The following is a 25,555-nucleotide window of genomic DNA, read 5'->3' as shown; positions in this document are numbered from 1 at the left end:
CACTCCGCCACCACAGTTCAGACATGGCCATATGCAAATCAGTCTGACCCTGTGCCTCATGGGAACAGTCCAGCCCGACTGCCAAGCCATGTCTTCCCTGGACCGGAATCAAGCATCCTAGGACCGGTTTCTGGCTATCAGCCAGGATAGCTTGACTCCAGTGGTGTAGTGAGCATGGGACCCACGTCTGGGCATACCCTTCCCACGTAGGGCAAACAGCAAAACACACAAGGTGATGGACGGAATGTTGCACAATGGCAAAACATTCACCCCCAGTCACAGATCTGGGTTTAATCCATTGTTATTTGCTCACCACGCCACCCCAGTTCAGACATGGCCATATGCAAATCAGTCTTGACCCTGTACCTCATGGGAACAGTCCAGCCCAAACTGCCAAGCTATGTCTTCCCTGGACCGGAATCAAGCATCCTAGGACCGGTTTCTGGCTATCAGCCGTCATCAGCCAGGATAACTTGACTCCAGTGGCGTAGTGAGCACGTATAGTAGACCATGATTGGCAGTTACACCTGAAGGTGGTCCTAAGCCCCTTCCAAGAATGGTGAGAAGCCTAGCTTGCTTGCAAATGCCAATAACATGCAATGTCAGCACTTTTACACAGTTGTGTTCCCAATAAAGCTCTTCCTTTGAGACATATGCCTCTTGTATGCCTTACTACCACTACCTCTCCTGCCCCGAGTTCTGAAGAAGATCACGATTGATGGGCCCAAGTCATCCTAATGGCACAGAATTGGTCCTGCAGAGTGTGTTACCCCAAACTTCTGGATATGCGCATCTATCCTCCGATCTAAGTGCTTCTTTACGATGGTCTTCTGTCACAACAGGAATACAGGGTTCTGCACCAAGGGCTGTGTAGATTAATTTCCATGCTTTAAGATTAAACAGCAGCAGTTGATTTCATTTGACTTTCCTCCTGAGGTCATAGATGTCAACTCTTGTCTGCTAGGCAAAGCTCGATAAAATCGGTGTACAACTTTCGTTGAGACAACTTTGTGGCATGGTATGGCACCCGCCAGATTTCCCTGTTGCAAACCAAGCTGTCTGAAATTGTTGCTTGTTTCGTCTTTAGTTTAGCAGTGATTGCTTTGGGCAATGATAAAAGCGGTTTGTACGCTATTTTGGATTTTTGCCAGTTGCTGTGTCAGCTTTCTTTCTTTAAATTACCTGTTGTGGTGAGATTTTTTAAGGTTTTGCAACACTTGTTTGCCAAAGCCCTTTGTAATGCCAAACATGGTACGTCAATTTAGTTCTTACTTTTTGTGCTGTGCACTCCCTTTAAGCTGCTGCACCGTTGTCCACTAATGTGTCTAACTTTGAAAACAGTCTTTCTCATTGCCATAATGTTGGCTCGGTGTGTGAGCAAGCTGCAGGCTCTTAGTGTTAACCAACCTTATTACAGCATTCTTCCCAGATAAGCTGCTGTTGAGTGCCTGGACTTCCTCTTGTGTGAAAGTGCTCAGTCCATTTCTTGTTGGGCAGGCTATCACACTTCTGGCATTCTTTGCTCCATGTCATCCCTCTGAGGATGAAGAAAAACTCAATTATTTGGACCAAAAGAGGGATTTTACCTAAATCTGATAAACTATCAGCTTTTTGTTGAGTTTCCTAAGACAAAGAAGGACAAGGCAAGGAAAAACCAGACCACCTTCTGATGGATTATTCTCTGCATTAAGATCTGCTTCTCTTTAGCTACGAAGCAGTACGCTTACATGCTCATTCCACCAAAGCTGCTAGATTTATCCTGCATGCAGAGTGCCTGTCTGCCATGGTTTTCAGGTGCTAGGGGGACATATGTACGTACGTTCAGGAAGCACTACAGCTATAACAGTCCGGTACGATGAGAGGGGCTTTTTGCCCGCATAGTCCTAAAATACACTTTTGTCGGAGCCACTTTACACACACACCACCAGGGGAGGTACTGCTATGGTATCTATTCACAAGGTGAGGAATATGCGGTTAGATGTATCCATGCTTAACTTCAGAAACCCTCTTTATATTGGATACTTGTATCTAACTGCTTATTCCTCACCGACCTTGTGAGCAGGAATGTGTTCCAACAAGAAAGTCCCCAGTTTAGAGATCTGCACATTGGTCACGCCAATCTGCGATAGGCTGTGTTTAAGGGTACGGACAGCGTAGAAAGCAAATGACATCAGCACACACGTGGGTGGCAGTTATATGCCGCCCGCTCTTGATTTCTGGAGTGGAACGGCATCGGTGCAGAGCTGCACCACACCTCTTACTGCCACACAGGAGTTTCCTTATCCAGCCTGATGTCTGGGGAATATTCACAAAGTGAGGAATCTGCGGTTAAATAACTTATCGCCCAGAGAGAGAATTAAAGAAGGTAAGTAACTTGTTCTTTGCATCTTTTTTACATGCACATGCTTGACACTGTACATGTTATTTTTGTAGATTACTTTGAATGAGCTTCCAGAAACCTTGAAGGACCTGATTCACACTGGCCACACAGCTCTGTTAGATAAGTGTTTTCACAGTGCGGAACAAGCCTTTTCCCAGTTGTTGGATATTTTGAATCCTGCAGATTTGAAGGTGAGATGGGAAAGTAGTAGCATATGTGCAATTGGCCAGTCTGTAATTTGCTATGTGCTGTACTTAACCTATTTTTTATTTCATTATTTCCAGAAACTACATTTTGCTACAATTGACTATGTTGTACTTCTTTATGGACGTGCTAGTGCCCTTCTTGGAATAGGACAACCTGAGGTAAGACTTTGGAATAGGGTTTTTACTAACACACTTGGAAGTCTTCTTTACAAAACATTTGCAGTAACTGATAAAACAATTTTTATAAATATATGTTAAAAAAACATAAGATTTGACATCAAGGCTTTATTTGGCTCACATTATTAGATCTTCGCATGGCATGGATACATCCTACACATTTCTCCCCTTGATAATACTCCTTCCCGATGTCCAGGTGGTCCTGAAAACCTTTTCCCTAGCATTAATACTACAATACTGCTTGGTGATGCAACACAGCTCCTTCCATGACTCTGCCTCTGGATGTCAAAAGGGTATAGAAGGCACCAACTAGTATTCTGTTGTCAGTACCTGGTTTTAGTGGCTCACTAATGTGGTCAAGAACTGTACCATTGACAAATTCCTCAGCTAATAGACAGTGACTAGATCAAATTTCCCCTCAAAGTCTTCAAGGCTTCCCGACAGTGCAGTACGATGATACCCCTTTTAGACTCCCACAGTGACTTTGTGGTGGCTGGGGTTTAGACATTATGCCTAAGCAGACTCCTTTTGCCAAAGCGAAGTCCGCTTCCAGAAATCTTTCTCCTAAAAGATCTTCTCACAGAAAGTGCCATAGGAAAGAGAAGTCTTATTCATCCTTGAAGAAGCAGGTCATGAAAATATTAGGAGTGTTAAAGCCATTCTGATCCGATGTCCTCAAACTACTATACATTAAAGTCTCGGCATCTTTTACTAAGATTCTTATGCTGACTATGAACCGTCTTCATATCTCATCTCTTTTCAGCAATGTATTTTTATATTTTCCAAATGTCCCAACACCTTTATTTTCTAGCATAAGGTTTATAAAAATTTTACCCACTATGAAGAGCTTATGTTTTTGTTTTGTAATCTTGGTATTGGTAAATTTGCATACTCTGTGGCTATATCATCTCAAGGAAATTGTCTAATAGATGTACTACACTTTGTTTTTATTTCCCTTTTCAAGTAGGGTGACAATGCAAGTTGAATGAAACATAAAATCTTGATGGTGATGTAAATGCCACCTAGCAGTGAAGATGGCTCGCATGTTTTAAATGTTCTCTTTCCTTCTGTTATGGCAGGAATTAACGATGGCTGAACAGCAGTTTAATACTATCCTAGACAATTACACCAAACAGAGATTTAACTGCTTGGCATTCTATGGAATTGGACGTGTGCATCTAAGACAAAACAGGTTAGTGTCTATGCAGAAATATTTATTCTCTGGAAGACTATTAGTTGGATGTTTCAAAATAGTTACCCATTTTTTACATGTACATTACAACCAAACCAGATACCAAGGTTTCATGTACAATGATCTGCGAGGTACTATGTGAAAACAGACTAAAAAACTAATTGCAAAACATAGTCTGAAAAACGAATTGCAAAACATAGCCTGAAAACTCTTATTATCCAAATATCTTTAATATGTTTTTCCCAACAGATATGTTGACGTACACTTAAACCCTCTATCAAGCTTTTGCTGATAGATGTGAAAAAATATAAACACTTTGCTAAATTAACTAAGTCAAACAATAAGTGGGAAGTTATGTGGCTCAATATAAAACTGGTGAAATGTATTATTTTGGGGGATATTTATGTAATCTAGGTATTTTGGTAATCTGTATTTTTGGTCTGATTTGACATGGCAGCAAGTTCTTTTTAGACAAGTTATCCACACAGTAAGAGGTGATGGTCTTTAAAAATGCAAATGTCTGCGAATTATGCTTTGGAGTTACTGCTCTGTCCTCATGCTCTTGATATTTTTGCATTAGATTCGCAGAGGCAGCAAACCAATTTATAAAATCCCAAATCATGCTCAATCATAAAATTGTACCTGGAGTATTGAAGTGGCCCACAACCTCTGTTGTTATCGAAGAGACTCGACCTGAAAAACTACAGGTAACATTTTGTTTTTTCAGTTGAACAATAACATGACCAAGATTTTAGCATTCTAGGTTGTAAGTCTCTACATGACTGTAACTGTTTTAGTATGTGCTGTCTTGATGTAATTTTATATCTTTTTATTCAGCATAGTTGAATAGGGGCCATGGTTGAATTGAGCATAGATGTTAGTGTAAGTTCAATATTGGTGAAAAAACGAGGTCCAAGAAGGACGACTGCTACTTATGGCACAGTCAGTTTTAGGTTGAGCCTGGGCAGCTCATCCATTTTTCTAATTATGACCGTTTTACTAGATGCCTGTCTAAAAGACACACCACCAAAATTAAATCCATGTTCAGAAATCAACAAAACATACAATGTGCAACAAAGAAAATATGGATAACATGCAAAACAAATTACAGTACAGAAAAAATGGCAGTCAAATATTTCAACCATAAACAGCAACAACCACTTCACCATTTCATATTACATCACTTTGTGTGCATAGTACGAGGGTTGCTGCACCACTGGGTAGACATTTAAGAATCTAACTTGCATCTCTATTTAAACATCATGCTACCCTTGGACTACTATCATTTTAATGACCCAGCAGGAAGGTAAACGCCGACTCGTTTCGAATTCCCAAATTCATTTCTGGGATTCTCATCAGGGCTTTAGACTGGACAGAAGATGTTCTGGAAAAGCCAGAAACGAGGCATGCTGTATTCAGGTATGGACTTGAAGCTCTGCCCATATTTTTCATTGGCCTATGTCATTATGCTTTGTAAATTTTTTCTTTCTGATTTAGTGATGGCCATATTAGTCCCTCCTTAGTTCCTCCCTGTCTTCTGTGGTTACCTCCTTTTCACATGTGTCCTAACTTGGGAGAATACATTAGCAATTCTGAGAAATAGTTACTTAAATAATGTGCACAGCACTCACGGGACGCCAACGTCAGTAATGGCTTCCGCTTCTTAACAGACATTTCATTTGCATCTCTTGTTTTGTTTGCGGCTCACCGCACTACTTTTATTTTTTTCTATTTATTCACTTTAAATGTATTTACAATGGTAGCCACGCGGGTATGCGCAGTATGCCAAACTCTTTACCGCTCGGTCTTGTTTTAGTAACTCAGCTCGACGCCCACTTAAAGGGCGTCGCGCTATAACTTTTAAATGAGCTCCATTTCTCCCCTCGCTCCCCCTCTGCATGGACGCCCGAGAAGGGACACTGTCATAATTAAAGAAATCTTCTTGTTTTGTTTACAAGTGCCCCATACCATGCTTTTACGTTAATGGCAGCCACTCCCCTTTCTTTAGACACAGCTTGTCTAAAGAAAGGGGACGTGGCTGATATTAAAGTGACACTGCGGTATTGGGCGCTTTCACGAAACAAAGCATTTGTTTGTCAACTTAACAAACAGATGCTTTTTGTTTTGCAGAAGCACTCCAAACAGTGCTTTCACTTTATTGGCAGCTGCACCCCTTTATGTAGACGAGCCGTGTCTAAGGGTAGGGGCGCAGCTGCCTTTTAATGTGAAAGCAATAGGTCTTGCATTTGTGAGAGTTTAAGCTATTGGCATTGTCATTTACAATGGCAATAGCTCAAACTCTCGTAAATGCATGACAAATTGCATTGCAAATGCTTGTTATATGGTAACTATTCGACTTACTTGCTAGTCCCTAGGTAGCGGGTGCCTCCCTGCAATATCAACAAACATTTGCAATGCAATAGGTCTCACATTAACGAAACTCTCAAATACAAGACCTATTGCATTGCAAAAGCTTTTTTGTCAAAGCATCGAGTGCTTGTCAAGTTGACAAACCAATATTATTTTTTGTAAAAGAGCCCCATGCAGCGCTTTCACTTTAATTTTGGTATGCCCATTTCTTTAGACAAGGCTCATCTAAGGAAATGGGCACAGCCAACATTAAAGTGAAAGCGCCGCATGGGGCACGTCCAAAAATGTAAATAAAGTATTTACTAAAGAAGGGAGCACAGCCTCTCTATTCAAAGTGGACTGCGCTGGAAAAATACGAAAATAAAGGGAGTCACATAACCGTTGCAGAAAAGCACACTGTATGTGAAGTAGGACAAAATATTGAAAGAAAATAGTTCTCACAGACTAAATGAACATAACGTGTAACCACACAAGTAAAAGGCCCAGTCCTTATGGGAGGTTACAAATGCAGACAAGGCGTTACTAAGGAGGGATTAACAAACCTATTAATGAATCAGAAGCAACCATTTAGAAAGGACAGTAACAGGAGCCAATTGAAAAGATGAGAGCAGAGTTGGCAGAACTCCCAATTCCCTACCGGAGTACAGAATGACTTGCATAGCAGCGCATGCACTGCCCAGGCTCGACCTAAAAAGGAGATTTTGGGGCCTGTTTACTAATCAGGGTTCTTTGCAAATCAGGACATACATTGCTTTGACAGAATTTTTCCTCCTGAGTCTTCTCATTCTTCTGGACAGCTTGGTTGAGCCAGGTCATTATTCCTGTTGTAAAAAATATAGAGACTCCGGTCAGATTTTTTTAAAATATTTTTTTATAAAAGATCTGTGTATATTCATTGTAGTTTCATGTACAGAGAAAATATAGCCAAAAGAGAAAGCATGCAATTTAATAAAAGCAATAATCAAAAAAGAAATACAATAGTAATACTGCACTTCTTTGGTACACACAATATTTATATATATCTTCATCCATCCATAGCCCCTACTGCCGATAGATCTAGTTAGGACCAATTTTTCTCTTAGATGAAGCATTTTTTGTTTTGCTAATAACTTTGTCGCTTTTTGACAAATCTTAACAAAATGTCCCCTACTTTGCCTAGTTCTTTATGGAACGTGGGAGGCTGAGAAAAACAGGAGAGCCCAAAACGTTTTTCCCATATGCAGTGTCTATGGGGATTTTGCAGTTTTTAAACATGGATACCCCCGAACCGCGGAACGGATTTACACCAGATTTGGCAGAAAGCTAGATCTTGATCAAGAAAGATCTCTTTTTGTAATTTTAGTAATTTGGTTTAAATATGTTCAGTAGTCTGGGAGTGTATTAAAGAAATAGATTCTTAGATATCTAGGCACGTGGATCCTCCATGGGGAAATTTACGGGTACCCGCAGGTGATCCAGGGGACAATGAAGGCCCTGAATGGCTGGCCTCAACCTGAAAGTAAAGTTGTGGCCACCATTTTGTTTGTCGCTTGGCCAGGATGAAGAGAAAAACTAAGTGCCAAAATACAGAAAGGGTCAGGATACAGGTATCGTGAACCCATAGGGCACATGGCATCCCATCAAGAACCTGGTTTAACAAGGACATCAACAAAGAAAGAAGACATCTCAGAGCTACAGAACGTCAGTGGAGAAAGAACCCCTCCGACAGCAGTCGTAGGAACTCAGAACAGTAAGACGAAATTACAAGAAGCACATCAATAGCGAAAAAACAAACTTCTTCTGCCATGCGCTTGACAAAGCTAAAAACAGACCGAGAGAACTCTTCGATATATCAAAAAACAAACTTCCAAACCATCCACTGTCCATCCCCAGCCCTCAAAAACACTATGCGATAACTTTGCCACCTTCTTTAATGAGAAAATCGCGAAGATTCAACTATTTCTCGACATCAGCGCCCAGCAGCATAACAATAACAACCTAACAACAACTGAAACCACCTCTACCATCCCTGTGGCACCCGCTTGGTCCTCCTTCGACCACATCCACGAAGCCGAGATCCTCAATCTAATCTCATCCTCCAAACCCTCATCACACAACCTTGATCCCATTCCCTCCCAAATGGCCAAAGACTTGAAGCTCACCCTTGCTCCACTCTGGTGTGAAATCATCAACAGCTCCTTAAAAACTGGCATCGTCCCTGACTGCCTCAAAATCGGACAGGTTACACCTCTCCTGAAAAAACCAGGCCTTGACGCTAATGACCTGAACAATTTTAGACCTGTCTCCAGCCTCCCCTTTCTAGCCAAAATCCTAGAAAAATGCGTGCTACGTCAACTAAACAACCGGATCGATAACATCAATCTCCTAGACCATAACCAATCAGGGTCAGAAAAGGCTACAGCACCGAAACCGCAATCCTGAACATAGTAGATGACATACGCAACTCACTGGACTCAGATCACTGCTGCCTACTCATCCTCCTTGACCTGTTGGCGGCCTTTGACACGGTAGACCACAAGCTGCTCATCAAGACCCTCAAAGAACAAGTAGGTGTGGACGATGTGGTCCTCCATTGGTTCTCCTCCTTCTTTCAGAATCGCTTCCAAAGAGTTAAAATCAAATCCTTCACATCTGACCCTCTCCCCGTGACCAGAGGGGGTCCCCCAAGGATCCGTTCTCTCTCTGCAACTGTTCAACATATATATGGTACCACTCACCAACATACTGAAAAAAGCCAACATCCCTTTCCACCTATATGCAGACGACACACAGATCTACATTGAAACTTCGTCCTTCAATGACATTTTAAGGCTCAACAACACTCTCAAAGTAGTCCAAAACTGGCTAACGACAAACCACCTTAAACTTAACCAAGGAAAAACCGAGATCCTCCTCATCTCAAACAAGGAGGATAACACGCAAACCAGTGAATGGATAAAAGCTATTGATGCCCTCGACGGAAATCCCATTTTAGCTAAATCAGTTAAATCACTGGGAATCACCCTCGACCATAAACTATCAATGACGAACCACATCAAGAATTCCGCTAAGAGCACCTTCCTCAATCTGTAACTCCTCAACAGAATCAAACCACACATCCCGCAGAAAGATCTCAAACAAGCCACCCAATCACTGGTGCCATCCAGATTGGACTACGGTATCGCAACCCTCTCATGAACAGCTCTATCCCACCTAGCACCACTCAAAACGACCCTCAATACAGCTGCCAGAATGGTCTCCGGTACAGAGAAATTCGACCACATATCCCCCGCACTCAGAGACCTAAAATGGCTACCAGTGGAAATGCGTGCGAGTTTCAGAACGGCTTGCCTCACGCACAAAGCCTTACACACAGGGAAACCAGAATACTTAGCCTCTAAGCTCAAGAAAGCTGGCCAAACCAGAACTCTCAGAAGCTCAAACTCCCTCCTACTCATCCCACTGAAAACTCGGAAACATGAAACTGCAGCCGCTCCTTTGCAGGCAACGCTCCAAAAATTTGGAACTCCATCCCGGTGGACATCAGAACTACCCCATCCTTCCCAGAATTCAAGACTCGACTAAAAACCCTCTACCGGGCATTCCCGAACTCAAGCATATCCTGAAACACTGACTACCTCTAAGCCACTACCTCTAAGTCCCCCCTCAGGCACCAAACAATTTTAATCATTATTCTTGTATGACTTAGTGTGCTGTATTGTGTACCTCAATGTCGCCCCTCAGACACCAAACAATTTTTAATCGTTATTTTTATGACTTATTGTGCTTTATTGTGTTACCCCTGTTGTACCCTCTCCCACTGTAAAGCGCTCCGATACCCCCGGGTCTGGCCAGCGCTATAGAAAACTTCTTAAAATAAAATACATGGCGCGGGTCCCTGAGAAATTACTCAAAAATATTTTTTGACCTGAATCGAGGAATCGCGGGACGTTTTGCCACTGGTACTGATATTTTTCAACTCAGGTGAACTGGATCCCTACTAACAATGGCCCAGTGCTAGTGGTCTTTCCCTAAAGCAAGGTAACATGGTATCATTTTGTTACACTTGGCACTCACTTGAGCACCCCTAAAAGTCCCTAGTAAAATGTACCCCTGGTACCAAGGGCACTGGTCTTTACGAATTCCCAAAAGGGCACTGGTCTTTACGAATTCCCAAGCTACATGATGGTTTACTGAAAACTATTGTGGTTGGTGTCAAAAACCTTGTCTTAATAAATCTGTACTGTTGCTTGTGCCAGAATTATTATGACATGTACCTGGAGGGCACCTTAGAGGTACCCTCTGAAGCACCTACCACTGTCTAGTGCGCTGGCTGATTGGTATCTTCCAGTCTGCCACTAAAGCCAAGTTTCTGATCCCCTGCAGTAGAGAGCCCGCACTCTGAGGCCAGAACCCATGTCTACTCAGGAGGTAGATGTTCACATCCCTTCCAGCAGGATGGCTAGTGATTTAGAATATTAAGGTCAAGGGCTTTAATGCACGTTCCACCATTGATATGCGGCCGGGCTTCTCCCAGGCCTGGGAAATGCCACCCCCTGCGCAGAGGTCCATTTGACATCAGGACGGGTGGAAAATAAGCTATAAAAGGAGGCGTGTTGCACCACCAGCATCACACCCCTAATATGGGCAACCTGATGTGCTGCAAAAAATAAGGGTTCCACCATCTTGTTTTTGGTGGAATTAGGGACTCTGGGACAAGACTATGCTCTCTCCCATCAGAAAGTAGTCCTATAGGGGGTGTATTGACCCTCGGGGTAAGTAGCCCATTGGCTACTACCCTTCACTACCCTTAATGTCCCTAAATATGGTATTTAGGTGGCCCCCTGACACCAGTAACTCCAATTTGTCTGTGTAAAAGAAAGTCAAAGAAGAGGCGAAAGACTTGAGAACTGTGGACCAGCACTGACCTTGACTGAAAGCACTTCCTGACTGCTGCTCTCCCGACAATCAGTGACACCGACTCGTCCAGAAACAGAACAGCCTCTCCAAACCTTTGGAGGACTGCCCCGCACTTCCTCAACCCCGCAGCATCTCCTTTGGAGTGGAGAAGCCACTTGCAGACACTGCTTGCAGCATCAAGAGACTCGGAGAGACGCCAGCTCCACACCAAGAGGGGCCCTGTTATGTTACTTCTCCCTCTTCTGCAGGTACACCAAGAAGTTTAGGCCCTCTAACTAACTGACCCATCAGAGAAAACATCTCTGCACCTGAGCCCCCCAGCCCAGGCTCATGTAAACTGACGGTATCTCTGGGGTCCTCAGACCCTCAAGAGCTGAGCCCCCCTTTGGCTCTTCCATACTGGTCCCCCCTTGAAAGTACTTTTCCCCATTGACTTCAGAGTGTAGAATTCAAGGCTACCACATTTAAAAGCACCTCTGCACTCTGGCACCCCAGGGCAGGTAAACTTGCTTTTGGTGCTTTCTAGGAAATTGGCCCCTACTTACTTTAGTTATAGCAACAAACAGATGGCTCAGGTGAACAATTATGACATAAATAAATTACAGAAGGGAAAGAAGAAGCCTAAATACACACATAAATGAATTTTCAAAAGCAGTAAGAATTTATTATGCATGTATTTCATTTTTTTAAAAACAATCCAAGGAACATGAACGCTCAAGAGAAATGTTGGCAGAACAAAAACACAATTCACATGCCAAACACGTGGCTAACAAACAAACATTGTATTTACAAGGAACAACAAAAACAAAATAATGTGTCCTTCTCAAATTATGGCCACAAAAAGGCGTCAACGGCGTTTCGACCGCTGGGTTACTATGCGGTCATCATCAGGACAAAAAGTGACTTGAGCTAAGGGATTTTTTGCTTGATGTATAATCAGCCAATCAAAGTGAGCGAAAGAATGATTTTTTTAAACCCATATCAGTTGACGGGGGTGAGTGTTTGATTTGCTCAAACGCTCTGTCCATCATCCCCTTTGGTATCGCTTAGCTGAAGGACTGAATCATAAAATGGTGTTCGAGGGATATGGGCTGCCGACCACACACTGTTGCATTAGATCACCATCTGGTGGTGGGCCCGGATGATTACACTTTGTTGTTGTCTTGGAAGAGTCTTTGTCTGCTAGGTGACTCCTCCCTTAGACCGTAGTGCGCATGGGCATCGACTCCATCCTCAGATTGTTTTTTTCCACCATTGGGCTCGGATGTGTTCATCGTTCGGTCCCGTTACCAATCTCTTTTCGAATCCATAAATCAATCTACAACATATATATCGTCTTCGACACTGATTCCGTTCGCCCGCGTCGAAAACAGGATCCACTTTGGCTCATGGAAAAGAACACCGTTCAAGAAGTGCCCTCAGTGTGGACACAAGTACCCCCACACCGACCTTCATGAGGTTTGCAACCTGTGCTTGTCTCCAGAGCACGAGAGTCGAGACTGTGAGGCCTTCGCTTCGTTCAGGTCCAAGAAAACAATCAGGGACCGTCGAGCTTCAAGAGCTATGGAGCAATCATCATCGTCCACACCAGACCTCCTCATCGACGAGGCGCCGATCGAGGTAGACGTCGAAGAACAGCAAGAAGACGTCGCTTCCGAAGCAGAAGTCAGCTTCCAGAGGATCGATCCGAAGATGATGATCTTCTTCCAGCTGGTCAACAGGTCGTGAGTACGAGCGTCGACCCTGTTCACCCCCCCATACCGGGACAGGCTTCGGTTCCACCCCCATCTTCGGGTCCGGGTGCACACCGATCGAAACCTTCCGACGCCCCGCCTTCAGGCTCGGCAGCTAAGAGTATTAAAAAGCCTCCAGTCGACTCGGGCTCGAGTCAGTCTGTCGTCCCGAAAAGCAGAAAGTGCTTAAGCCGAAGTTAACACCGGCACCGAAACCCCCGTCGATACCGAGAGCTACCGAACCAAAACCAAGTTCGGCACCGAAAGAGGTTCCGAAACCAAGTTCGGCACCGAAAGAAGCTCCCAAGGTTACCGAAACAAAAACTGCTCCAGTAACTAAAAAAGCGGACCCGATAGCAGTTTCCATACCGAAACACACTTCGGCACCAAAGGCAGACGAGTATAAACACTCGACAACAAAAGCTTCGGATCCAAAAAGCACAGATCAAAGAAAAAGCAAGAAAAGACTTCAGAGCCAAAACCAAGACCCGTTCCAAAGACAATAGACACTGTAAAGCCTAAATCTGTCGGCTCCAAACAAGAGAAATGGGCGCCGAAAAAAGATTTACCAGTAGAAGAGCTTTTCCATCCTGATGTAAGGCAAAAGACACTAAAAATTCATCCAAAGACTGGACATGTGTACACAGTACCCGAAAAGAGGAAAATAGAATGTTCAAAACCATCACCTGTTCCTCCAAAGAAGCATGTTCAAGACTTCCTTCACCAGAAGTTGAAATACCAGCAAATATTTCTCCTGTACATTTACCAGCTAGCACACATAGCCTGATACTACAGGATGAGGATTATGGGGATACATACTCACAAGAGAGTTCTCATCAAAGAGATGATATTAATGACCCAGATGATATGGCTGGGCCATCAGGTGACCCATGGGAAGATTACAATGCACCAGATCTACCACAAGATGAGGCATACCCGTCTAGGCCATCTCCACCAGATGGCACCATTGGGTTCACACAAATCCATAGAGCAGCTACTTTCCATGGAGTAGAATTGCAAACAGATCCAATAGAAGGAGTCTTTCTTATGGATACACTGTTAACGTCACATAAAACCACAACCACACTTCCAATACTTAGTGGAGTGGTAAGACACGCACCAGAAATATTTAAAGACCCAGTCAGGGCCAGGGTAATTAACCCCAGACTGGAAAAGAAATACAAAGCGGCTCCCTCTGATCCAGCATATATTAAGGGACAATTGCCACTAGACTCACTGGTAGTGTCAAATGCGAGGAAAAGAGCCAACTCGCAAACAGGGGATGCTCCACCCCCTGACAAAGAATCTAAGCTTTTAGATGAGTCAGGGAAACGCACACTCTCACAAGCTGCTAATATATGGAGGATTGCTAACACTCAAGCTCTGTTAGCAAGATATGACAGAGCTCATTATGATGAGTTAGAGTCACTCATGCAACACCTGCCAGAACAATATAAGGCTAGGGATGCTGACTTGATACAAGAGGGCAAGGTTATAACTAATACCTCCATAAGATGCGCGCTAGACACTGCAGACACCGCATCTAGAGCAGTAAATACAGGGGTACTGTTGCGCAGACATGCATGGCTACAAATTTCTGGTTTCAAGCCAGAGGTACAAGCCAGTATATTAAACCAGCCATTTGACCAACAACATCTTTTTGGTCCAAATGTAGACCGTGCACTCGAAAAATGAAGAAAGATACCGATACGGCAAAATCAATGGGAGCTTTACAAACGCAAGCCCATAGACCTTCCTTTCATCGCTCCTCATATAGGGGCGCCTCTAGGGTTTCCAAACTGACAACACCTCCTCTACTTACAAACCGCCCAACCAGACCTCATCCCGTAAGGGATACTATAGAGGAGGGTATAGAGGGAACAACAATAAGGGCAGAGGCAACAACAATCGCAACGCCTCTACTCCCAAACAGTGTCTTCCCTTCCATCCCCTCAGACCATTCCACTCCGTTTGGGGGAATATTACAACAGTTCCTACCTGTCTGGAACTCCATCACTACAGACAGGTGGGTGAGACAAATAATTCAGTCAGGTTATTGCCTGAGATCACGTCCAACCCTCCAACAATACCACTAAGACAACGTCCCATGTCACAGGAACACCTCTTACTATTAACACAAGAGGTGGAATCACTACTGCAAAAGAATGCAATAGAACCAGTACCAAAAGAACATCAGAACACAGGGGTTTACTCCCTTTATTTTCTCATTCCCAAAAAGGATGGGTCTGCCGGACCAATTCTAGATCTACGACCCCTAAACATATACATACATTCAGACCATTTTCATATGGTCACATTACAACAGGTTCTACCGTTACTAGAGAAAGGTGACTTCCTTGCCACATTAGACCTCAAGGACGCCTACTTCCAAATTCCTATTCATCAGTCTCACAGAAAGTACCTAAGGTTCGTACTAGAAGGTCAGCACTACCAATTCAAGGTGCTCCCCTTCGGAGTAACAACAGCACCTCGAGTGTTCACAAAATGTCTAGCAGTAGTAGCAGCACACTTAAGAAGGGACAACATTCACGTGTTCCCATATCTCGACGACTGGATAATAAAATCCAAGTCATACAACCAATGTATACAGCACACGCACCAGACAATTTACCTGCTGCACAAGTTGGGGTTTACAGTAAATTAAAAGAAGTCACATCTACAACCATTTCTATCTCAGCAGTATCTGGGCGCCACAATAGATACTTCCAAAGCAATAGCGTACCCCAATTTAGTAAAAATACAAGCTATACAGAATCTCATCAAAAAATTCCAGCCACAACACTCACTACAAGCTCGAGTGTTCATGCAGCTAATAGGAATGATGCAAAAACAACAATTGATGGACAGAATGCAGAACAATGTCATACATTCACCCCAGTACAGAGATCTGGGCCTAAATCCATCGTTTTTTTGTACTCCACACCACCCCAGGTCAGACATGGCCATATGCAAATCAGCCTTGATCCTGTGTCTCATGGGAACAGTCCAGCCCGAACTGCCAAGCCATGTCTTTCCTGGACCGGAATCAAGCACCCAAGGACCGGTTTGTGGCTATCGGCCGTCATCAGCCTGGATAGCTTGACTCCAGTGGTGTGGAGAGCATGGGACCCACGTCTGAGCTTACCCATCCCACTCGGGGTGACAAATGCAAAAACAACAATTGATGGACAGAATGCAGAACAATGTCATACATTCACCCCAGTACAGAGATCTGGGCCTAAATCCATCGTTTTTTTGCACTTCACACCACCCCAGGTCAGACATGGCCATATGCAAATCAGCCTTGACCCTGTGCCTCATGGGAACAGTCCAGCCCGCACTGCCAAGCCATGTCTTTCCTGGACCGGAATCAAGCATCCAAGGACCGGTTTCTGACTATCAGCCGTCATCAGCCTGGATAGCTTGACTCCAGTGGAATAGGAATGATGGCATCTTGCATTTTCATAGTACCATACGCAAGACTACAAATGCACCCCATACAAGAATCCTTAGCAGGTCAGTGGAATCAGGCTCAACCAGAAAAAACAGATCTGGTGGTGGTAGACGACCGGACGCATCACTCTCTGCAATGGTGGAACACCAAAAACCTTTCCAAGGGCCGGCCGTTTATAGAACCTGTTCCACAAATCATACTGACCACAGACTCATCTCTCACCTGGATGGGGAGCGCATTCACAAAGTCACACAGTGCAAGGCACGTGGACAATGAAACAAAAAGTACTCCACATAAATTATCTGTAGTTAAAGCTCTAAAATCGTTCCAACATTACATGTCAAACAAAGCTGTACTAGTCCGGACAGACAATATGACAGCATTGTATTACATTCAAAAGCAAGGAGGGACACACTCACTACAACTCTCCCGGCTGGCGCAGAGCATTTGGAGATGGGCCATCCCTCAAAACATTTTTCTGTTAGCAGAACATCTACCAGGAGTTCACAATCAATTAGCAGATCTGTTAAGTCGTCAGAGACAACCGATACATGAATGGGAGCTTCATCCTCAAGTTCTTCTGCCATTTTTTCAATAGTGGGGACAACCAGAGATAGATCTGTTTGCCACACACCACAACCACAAATGCCCAAGCTTCGCCGCCAGATACCCACACCCATTATTCAAAGGCAATGCGTTATGGATGAACTGGTCAAACAAATTTGCGTACGCTTTTCCACCTCTCCCACTAATTCCATTAGTGGTACGCAAACTACGGCAACATTCTCTCACGTTGATTCTCATAGCACCAACGTGGGCCAGACAACCATGGTACACAACGCTACTACAGCTCTCTGTAGTACCACATCACAAACTAAAACTCTCCCTACATCTACTAACACAGAACCATGGAGAGATTATGCATCCAGACCCAATGCAGCTCAATCTAGCGATATGGCTCCTGAGGTCTTAGAGTTTGGATATCTGAACTTACCTCCTGATTGCATGGACGTCATTAAGGACGCAAGACGTCCTACCACTAGAGCATGCTATGCAGCAAAGTGGAAAAGATTTGTTGTCTATTGCACAAATAACGTTAACTCATTAGATGTTTCTATACAAAACATCATATGCGATCTCTTACATCTACAAAGATCTAATTTAGCGTACTCCTCAATTGGATTGCATCTTGCTGCTAAAGCGGCATATCTCCAAAACAGACAACATTTCTCATTGTTTAGAGTACCTGCAATCAAAGCGTTTATGGAAGGGCTTAAAAGAATAATTCCTCCCAGATTACCACCTTCTACAGTATGGAATTTAAATATTGTTCTCATACGACTTATGGCTCCACCCTTTGAACCATTGCATAAGTGTGAGTTACAGTTTCTTACATGGAAAGTTGCTTTTTTAGTAGCAGTTACCTCACTCAGAAGAGTAAGTGAGATCCAGGCATTAACAATTCAAGAACCATTTATACAACTTCATCATAATAAAGTGGTTCTCAAAACAAATCCTAAGTTTCTGCCAAAGGTCATTTCACCATTTCATATCAACCAATCAATTGAGTTGCCAGTATTTTTTCCACAACCGCAAACGGTCGCGGAAAGAGCTCTACACACATTAGATGTAAAAAAGAGCAATTCTATACTACATCGATAGGACAAAAAGTTTTCGTAAGACTAAACAACTGTTTGTGTCCTTTTCACCTCCACATAAAGGTAATCCTATTTTTACATCAGGTATTGCTAGATGGATTGTTAAGTGTATTCAAATTTGTTACCAAAAAGCAAAACGCACTCTATCCATTCCTCCAAGAGCTCATTCTACACATAAGTTAGGAGCATCTATGGCATTCTTAGGAAATATAGCATTAGATGATATCTGCAAAGCAGCTACATGGTCTACCACGCACACATTTACAAAGCACTATTGTGTAGATGTGCAGGCAAAACAACAAGCAAGTGTGGGCCAGGCTGTACTTAAAACATTATTTCAAACTACTGCAACAGATGTGGGTGGCCGCTGCTAAGGGAGAAACTGCTGTGCAATCTATGCAACAGTGTGTGGTCGGCAGCCCATATGCCTCGAACGGAAAATGCTACTTATCAGTATGCATCTGTTCTTTGCATGTAGAGCTGCAGAACCACACGCGCCCACCCGCCTCCCCGCCTCCCCGGCCACCTATATCTGTTCCAGTATTATCTTATTTAGATACACAATACATGGTCATTCTTATCTGTTCTGATACAACTCCATCATTTGCCCAATGGCGAAAACAATCTGAGGATGGAGTTGATGCCCATGCGCACTACGGTCTAAGGGAGGAGTCTCCTAGCAGACAAAGACTCTTCCAAGACAACAACAAAGTGTAATCATCCAGGCCCACCACCAGATGGTGATCTAATGCAACTGTGTGTGGTTCTGCAGCCCGACATGCCAAGAACAGATGCATACTGGTAAGTAGCATTTTCCTTTTCAATACTTATATAGTGTGAGTTATGAAGAGTTCGGACCCAGGCTCGCAGAGGGCCAGCTGCGGCCCGTCCGCTCGACTCCGTCCACGTCATTGTGTCTATTCCTGCCCTGTTCCGTCGTACGCCACGCCACACCACTCCGATTACGTTCCAACGTTGGCCCCACATAGCTACCTTTTGCAGGCGCACTCGCTGTTGGTTGTGCAGGTCAGTGGTCTAGTTCTCAACATCTCACGGCCACTCCCTGAGCGCAAGTTTGCACACACCCCATACCCATCTGGCACATGCGGCACAGGCCATGTGACCACGTAAAAATAATAGATCGACAACGCCACATCCTTTATTGCCGGTGCTGACTAGCTAGCGAACGCTCCACGGGTCTCAACCATAAAGAGTCTTGGCGCGGACTTCATATGCATAGGGTTAGTGCTACCCCAAACTCATGTGCCCATCAGGAGCCTACAACCACGTGGCACGAACTTGAGTTCCACAGGCTCAGCGGCACCAAACACCGAGGTGGTCTCCGCCATTGACGACACCGGACTCAGCGACATGTGTGAGATCTGCCGGGCTGCGGAACAGCTAATGTGGTCTCCGCCATTCAGGACTCAGCGACATCTATAAGATCCGCACAGAATCTGATGTGGTCTCCGCTACTCAGGACTCAGCAACACATCTGAGATCGTCGGTGTTTTGACGGGCACATGCAGTCTGCCCACTGCTGGACACTCTGCCGGCACCAGGTAATTATTTGCTCATGGATGTGCAGAGGCGACAGTCTCTTTCTCTCTCTCTCTTCATTCCTTTCCTTCTATCTCCATTTCTCACTCCCTTTCTTCCCTTCCCTCTCTTTTTCTCTCTGGCTTGTTTTTCCTTCTCTGTTTCTCTATCTCAGTCCTTTGATATGCGCATTACACACCACCTTATTTCGTGCTTTATTTTCCTAGCTCTGTCGTCGACATCCATGGTCCCCACAGCACTCTTCCACCTTGTTCTTTTCTATTATGTTTGTATATTGGTTTATTTTTTACACACACACACACGCACGCACACACACACGCACACACACACACACACACACACACACACATAAATAAAATAATAAAATTTAACAATAGTTTATGGTTTATATATGCTTATAAAAAATAAAGTTTGACAAAAAAAAAATACTAACCTTTTCACTTGTTTTCTTAACTGCTGTGTGACTCTTTCTTGTTCTTATTACTGTTATTTTGCTGGTATCCACCATGGTGTTAAATTTTGGAGCACTTATCGTGGGAATACTGGTGATCTCTGCAGTTTGCACCGACTTCTGAATACTGTGTTAGATTTGTCTCAACTTTAGTTGCATTAAAGTGCTGATAATGAAATGCAGAGAAGCACCTTTGCGATTTATTCAAAATACTAAAATATAGTATTGAATTTCACATAGGTAGTGCCTCTACTTACAGTGGACACACAAAGTCAATGAAGAAATCTCATTGTATTTATATTGATTAGGAATAGTGTGTCAGGTGCTGCATCTTGGCGGGATACACTGCCCAGTCCATATATTGTTCTGCACACGAAAAAATGACATCACAACTTTCACAAATGCAATGCGAAATTAATTCCGGTGATAACCCACGTAACCACCAGGAATTTTACACCTGCTTTCTGCTGGTGTTAAACAGGACGACTACCTGCAGCATGAAAGGAAACACAGCCAAGAGCCACACCAGAACACCCCCATCTGCCATAGAGTCAATGATCACGATACAGGGATACCCATGAGGGCCACAACACTCATCGCAACAACCCCAGGACCGCCAACGCCCCCAAAACCGGCATCTGAGCAAGTGTGTCCTTGTGGTCATTGTGTTAGCACGATGGGCACGGACCCTGCAACATCACAGGGTGCGGTCTTCAGCGGAGGTTACCATGTCACCTCAGCGTTGACAGTGGCCCTGGACATGTAGCTACGCACGTATCCTCCTCCAAGAACAACACAAGTTTGCTTGTCCAGCGTACACAGGTCACCGCAGGGGTGTGCCTATCCGGCAAGGGAAACTGGGTGTCTCGGACATGTCAGTGTTCAGGAAGTGTGGTAAGTGTGTCTGTGTTCTGGTGTGGCCTGCCACAAGGGCCGCAGTAGACTGTTGTAAAGTGGAATACACCATCACCAAATGGCACTCTCATGGTGTAGTTCGAATGCCGCTAGACATGCCGGAATAGACATTACAATGCTGTGCCGTACAAGTGCACTGGATACATCAGCGCACCGCACGAAAGTGTGGGGGCTTGCAGGAGGGTGGAGCAGCTGTTTGGCAACGTAACACACAGTGAACCCGCCCATGTGCCACGGGCTGGGCATCTCATCCATGATGACCACGGTCGCAGACATCCCACAACACCCACGACCGGCCTTTCTACACATCCTATATGAATACAGAGTGGTTTTCACTTCTATAATCTTTCAGGGGTGTGATGTTGCCAGGTTGTGCGACTTATCCTCCTTGTTCGTGTGTCTATACTTGTGGTGTAGTTCATGGTACATGTGTGCTCCCGTCTCCACACTCCCTGCTTCTTCCTCTTCCTGGTGCTGTTGTTTCTATAATTTTGTTCCTCCACACATAAATACAAGTAACAAACAAATTAGAATGTCTTTTACGTTTCAAAACTTATCTCTATTAGTTTCTTTTTAATTTTCCATATAAACAGTTTTTTTCATGTTCAACGACACATCGAAGTCAGCAGTGCAACGTATTCTATCAACGCACTTTCTAGAACATACTACAACATGTGCAGGTTAAAAGTTCATCAGTTTTTTTTAACCTAACAATATGCTTTTGCAACATTTTCTCGAACATTTAACGGCACGTGCAGGTTAAAAGTTCACAATTGTTTTAAGTTCGAACAGTGCCTTCCAAAGGCAAGTAGCAGGTGTGGTTGAGTTGAGCAAATTTTATCCGATAATATGTACAACACGTTCAAACTACTTTTTCTTAACCAAACACAAACATGCTTTTCCACAAAGCGAATGTGCACTCTACTTTTAAAAAACAATGCTTTTCATCTCCCAATCAGGTATCGTTTTGTATGTGAAAAAAACCACTAGTTCCCCAGCTTTAAATATATCTCTTATTCTACGAAGGAATTGCATAAGCTACAGACATCTTTCCATACCTTTCGGCCAAATCTTCAAAATGCTAGTGTGGATCGTTGGACATAGCTATGTTTTCTGGTGCAAGAGGTATGCAGAACAGAGACGTATTGACTTAGACCTAGGTTTACAAAATGTGGACATTAAATGGTTTCCACACAGAGGATTGAAGTGGCACCAATTGTTGCCTTCGGTTAAAACCTGTTTGCATCTCCAACAACCTGACCCCATGATTGTGCACTGTGGTGGAAACGACCTAGGCACATTGACTGGGGTAGGTTTGGAAATACTTATGAAGGACACCTTTGGATAATTGATGTTACTTTTGCCTCAAACTGTCTTTGTATATCCCAATATATGCCAAAGACAGAAGTGGAAATGGTCAAAATAATATTGTCCTCAGATTGAAAAATCTAAGAAGAAAGTCAACAAAGCTGTGTCTGCATACCTCAGAGACCACAAAATGGGGTCCATCTACAACAACAACATACGTTTTGATATGACTGATATCTGCAGAAGTGATGGAGTACACTTCACAAATCAGGGATATCGAGTTTTCCTGAATAACTTGAAGCTGTGCATCCGCACTTATATGTAGCTCCAACTAATGAACACAAGGGCTCTTTTTAGAGACACCCTATCACTTCCAACTTAGGCTCGCTAATTTAGGGCCAAGTAACTTCAACTCCCGGACCGTTGCTAAAATGTATTCTCTACACAGCTGTGGCGCAGCGGCCACACCATCTCACTTTGCAGCACAGGGCTCTCGCTTTGATCACCGGCTCTACTCACCCATAAGGGTGAGTAGTTTGCACTTTACAAATACCGTATTGATTTACCTTCGCACTCTCTATACAACACCACCTAAGCACCATATACAAGTTGGACAGGTGTGGCACAGCGCCCAGAGCCCATGACTTCATAGGATACACAGTTAGGACTCACGGTTTCATCCCCGAGTCCAGCATCAGCTCAATTTACCAGCATGACACAAGGCAATACCTCACTTAATTTCCATACCCAGCACTTTTAGACCGCTAGGGGTCAGTAGTTCAGCAACATTATCCCGACTCCTTTAGCAGGACAGCTTACGCCCCCAGCGCCATCACACCTGTAGGAGTGAGTAGTTTGGTAGTTTGCACTTCACAAATACCGAGTTAATTTGATACGTGCGACTGTACCTTCACACTCCCTGTATAACACCCCCTAAGCACCATACACAAGTTATAATGTTCGAATCAAAAGTTACTCCCAGTAGCTATAAATACATGCTGACACTACATGGACAGAAGTGGCACAGAGGTCAGAACACATGACTTCACAGCATATGACACACAGTTTGGGCTCACGCTTTCATCCCCGAGTCCGGCATCAGTTCAATTTAGCACCATGACACTTTAGACAGTACCTCACATATTTTCCGTACCCCACGACTTTCAGACATGCACGGTTCAGTAGTTCGTCCTAGTAGTTATAAACACATGCTGACGCAACTTCAACAAGTGTTGTGCAGTGGCCATGGCACATGACTTCACAGCATAAGACACACAATTTGGACTCACACTTTAATCCGAGTCCCGCACCTGCTCACCTTAGCAGCATCAGACTCTAGGCAATATCAAAGCAAAAGAAGGGGGCTCCCCGTAGGGTTTTGATGATATAGGCAGGCCAAAGGGGAAAGAACAACTGTATAGAGAAGGAGAGAAGGCACCCTGCCTGATATTTCTAGTGGTCCTAGCTAGAGGATCCAAACATGATAGGAGAAGGGGGGTGGTTAGCCCAGAGGCTGAAGCTGCACAGGACAAGAACCAGGTCAATCCAAACAGACTCAACAACATATATTGTAAAAATACATATTTTTTATTTTTCTCTTTTTGAATATATTATTTGTAATTTTCAAAGGAAAGACATGTATAAATTAAATAGTCAAAGTGATATTTTACAAAACACATAGCAAAGATTCTTTTCTGAATTAAGATAAGCCCAGTACTGACCACACTTCAAACAAACTACCACACTCATTCACACAAGGGTTTCTCTAACTATTATTGGAACATTCAACTTTCATTCCTCCATTCATATAGTCCTGGCGTAGACAACAATAGATATTCAGTAAGTTGCCTAAATCGGGGGGTTCATCCAGGCAGATGGTATTAGTACGGGTCCTGGTGTAGTTAGGACAAAATGCCGTATTCCTGGGAAAACGTGCCGACGCGCGTTTCGGTGAAAGGCCAAGGTGGCCACACCTTCGTCAGGGCCAGGGTAGTATGCTGGGCAGGGGACAGGAATAAAATCTGGAAATAAAAAGCTGTGTCTTAGTTCCGCATTCTTGATATGTATACACAAAGACACATTCCAACATTTCTTTTTCCTCATATTACTTTTTTTTTTAAAAACCTATATCAAGCATATTGATATGATACATGCAGGGTTGACATTCTTGACACTGTGCAGTAACAGACTACTTGGAAACACTCCCCAAGTAGGATTCCCTGTTTCGTGGAATCCAAAGAAGGCAAACTGATAGCCTAAGCTAAATGAACCGTAGAGTCTAATTCACAACACTATACAAACATTTTATAATCACACACTCATTATCGTCCACCTAAGACCTCATGGTTTAATTCAACCACTCTTCATAGCTGTTTTTTGAAAGAGGGTTGAAGTAAGAAAGGAAGGATTTTAACACACAGTAGGGTAACCAAATTTATCCTATTTAACCAAAAGCAAATCATCAGTTGTTTAAACAAGATGTTACATTAAATGGTTCGCTCTTATTGGGGTTACCTGTTTGTTTTGTTAGAAAGGCATACGATTTAAAGACCACCTTCACAAATTCAGGAGGAGATGAATTCCAGTTACCACCTTAATGAAGGGGTACATATAGTTACTATTTTCAATTTGAAGTTTTTAAACTTTGTACAGTACGCATTAAAAGGAGATATTGATTTACCAAGCTATTGGGTATCAACTCGTGGTTCCTCTGGTGGGATTTACAAAGCGCCTTGCTCAGCCAGGTGGCTCATATAGGTCGGGAACCAGGGATAACGAAAAGCCGGTCACTGTTCGTCGTATTCTCTAAATTTAGAGAAGAAAAGGTAACTGTATCTCTATCCTTTATATTCAAAGGAGCAATCACGCCCCACTATGGAGAAACAAACTGACGGGAATGGTACCTTCCGTGATGTTAGTCTGTCAATTATTCTGTCGTCTCTTCAAGACAGTCCTGTAGGTCATCAGGTAAGCGGTTGATCCTGTCACATAGCTCTCTATGACGACTTTTGCGATAGTAGGTAGTCCTGTTGGTAACACAGCGCAATGAGACAAACCCATTAATTACATAGTTCGCCTGATTAGTTCCATTGGCAAAGAGGATTCCCCTAACGTTAGTTACCTGCAAGCACTAATACTGTGCCTTCAGTGCCGCGGGCAGATTCGACGCAATTAGGACAGATATTCCTGTAGATGGTAAACCAAGACAACAGATAAAAAAGATGAATGTAAATAAGGGGGACTCTTACTGCT

The 25,555-nt window shown here is 43.6% G+C and overlaps 1 protein-coding gene across 3 annotated transcripts in view; it reads left to right on the top strand.

Moving 5' to 3' along the window:
- LOC144772494 (E3 ubiquitin-protein ligase TTC3-like) overlaps positions 1–25,555 on the top strand; it is a 1,119,388-nt gene that overhangs the window by 368,310 nt on the left and 725,523 nt on the right. For all 3 annotated transcript variants that reach the window (XM_078656860.1, XM_078656861.1, XM_078656859.1), the window contains exons 18-21: positions 2,434–2,571; positions 2,665–2,745; positions 3,843–3,955; positions 4,536–4,662. In XM_078656860.1, coding sequence (XP_078512986.1) covers positions 2,434–2,571; positions 2,665–2,745; positions 3,843–3,955; positions 4,536–4,662 — 459 coding nt within the window. The remainder of the gene's footprint in view (positions 1–2,433; positions 2,572–2,664; positions 2,746–3,842; positions 3,956–4,535; positions 4,663–25,555) is intronic.

The sequence above is a fragment of the Lissotriton helveticus genome, chromosome 8 (assembly GCF_964261635.1).
Source record: "Lissotriton helveticus chromosome 8, aLisHel1.1, whole genome shotgun sequence".
In the NCBI taxonomy this organism is placed as follows: Eukaryota; Metazoa; Chordata; class Amphibia; order Caudata; family Salamandridae; genus Lissotriton; species Lissotriton helveticus.
Note: the sequence above shows the minus strand (reverse complement) of the source record. Positions and strands in the feature narration are given on the sequence as shown.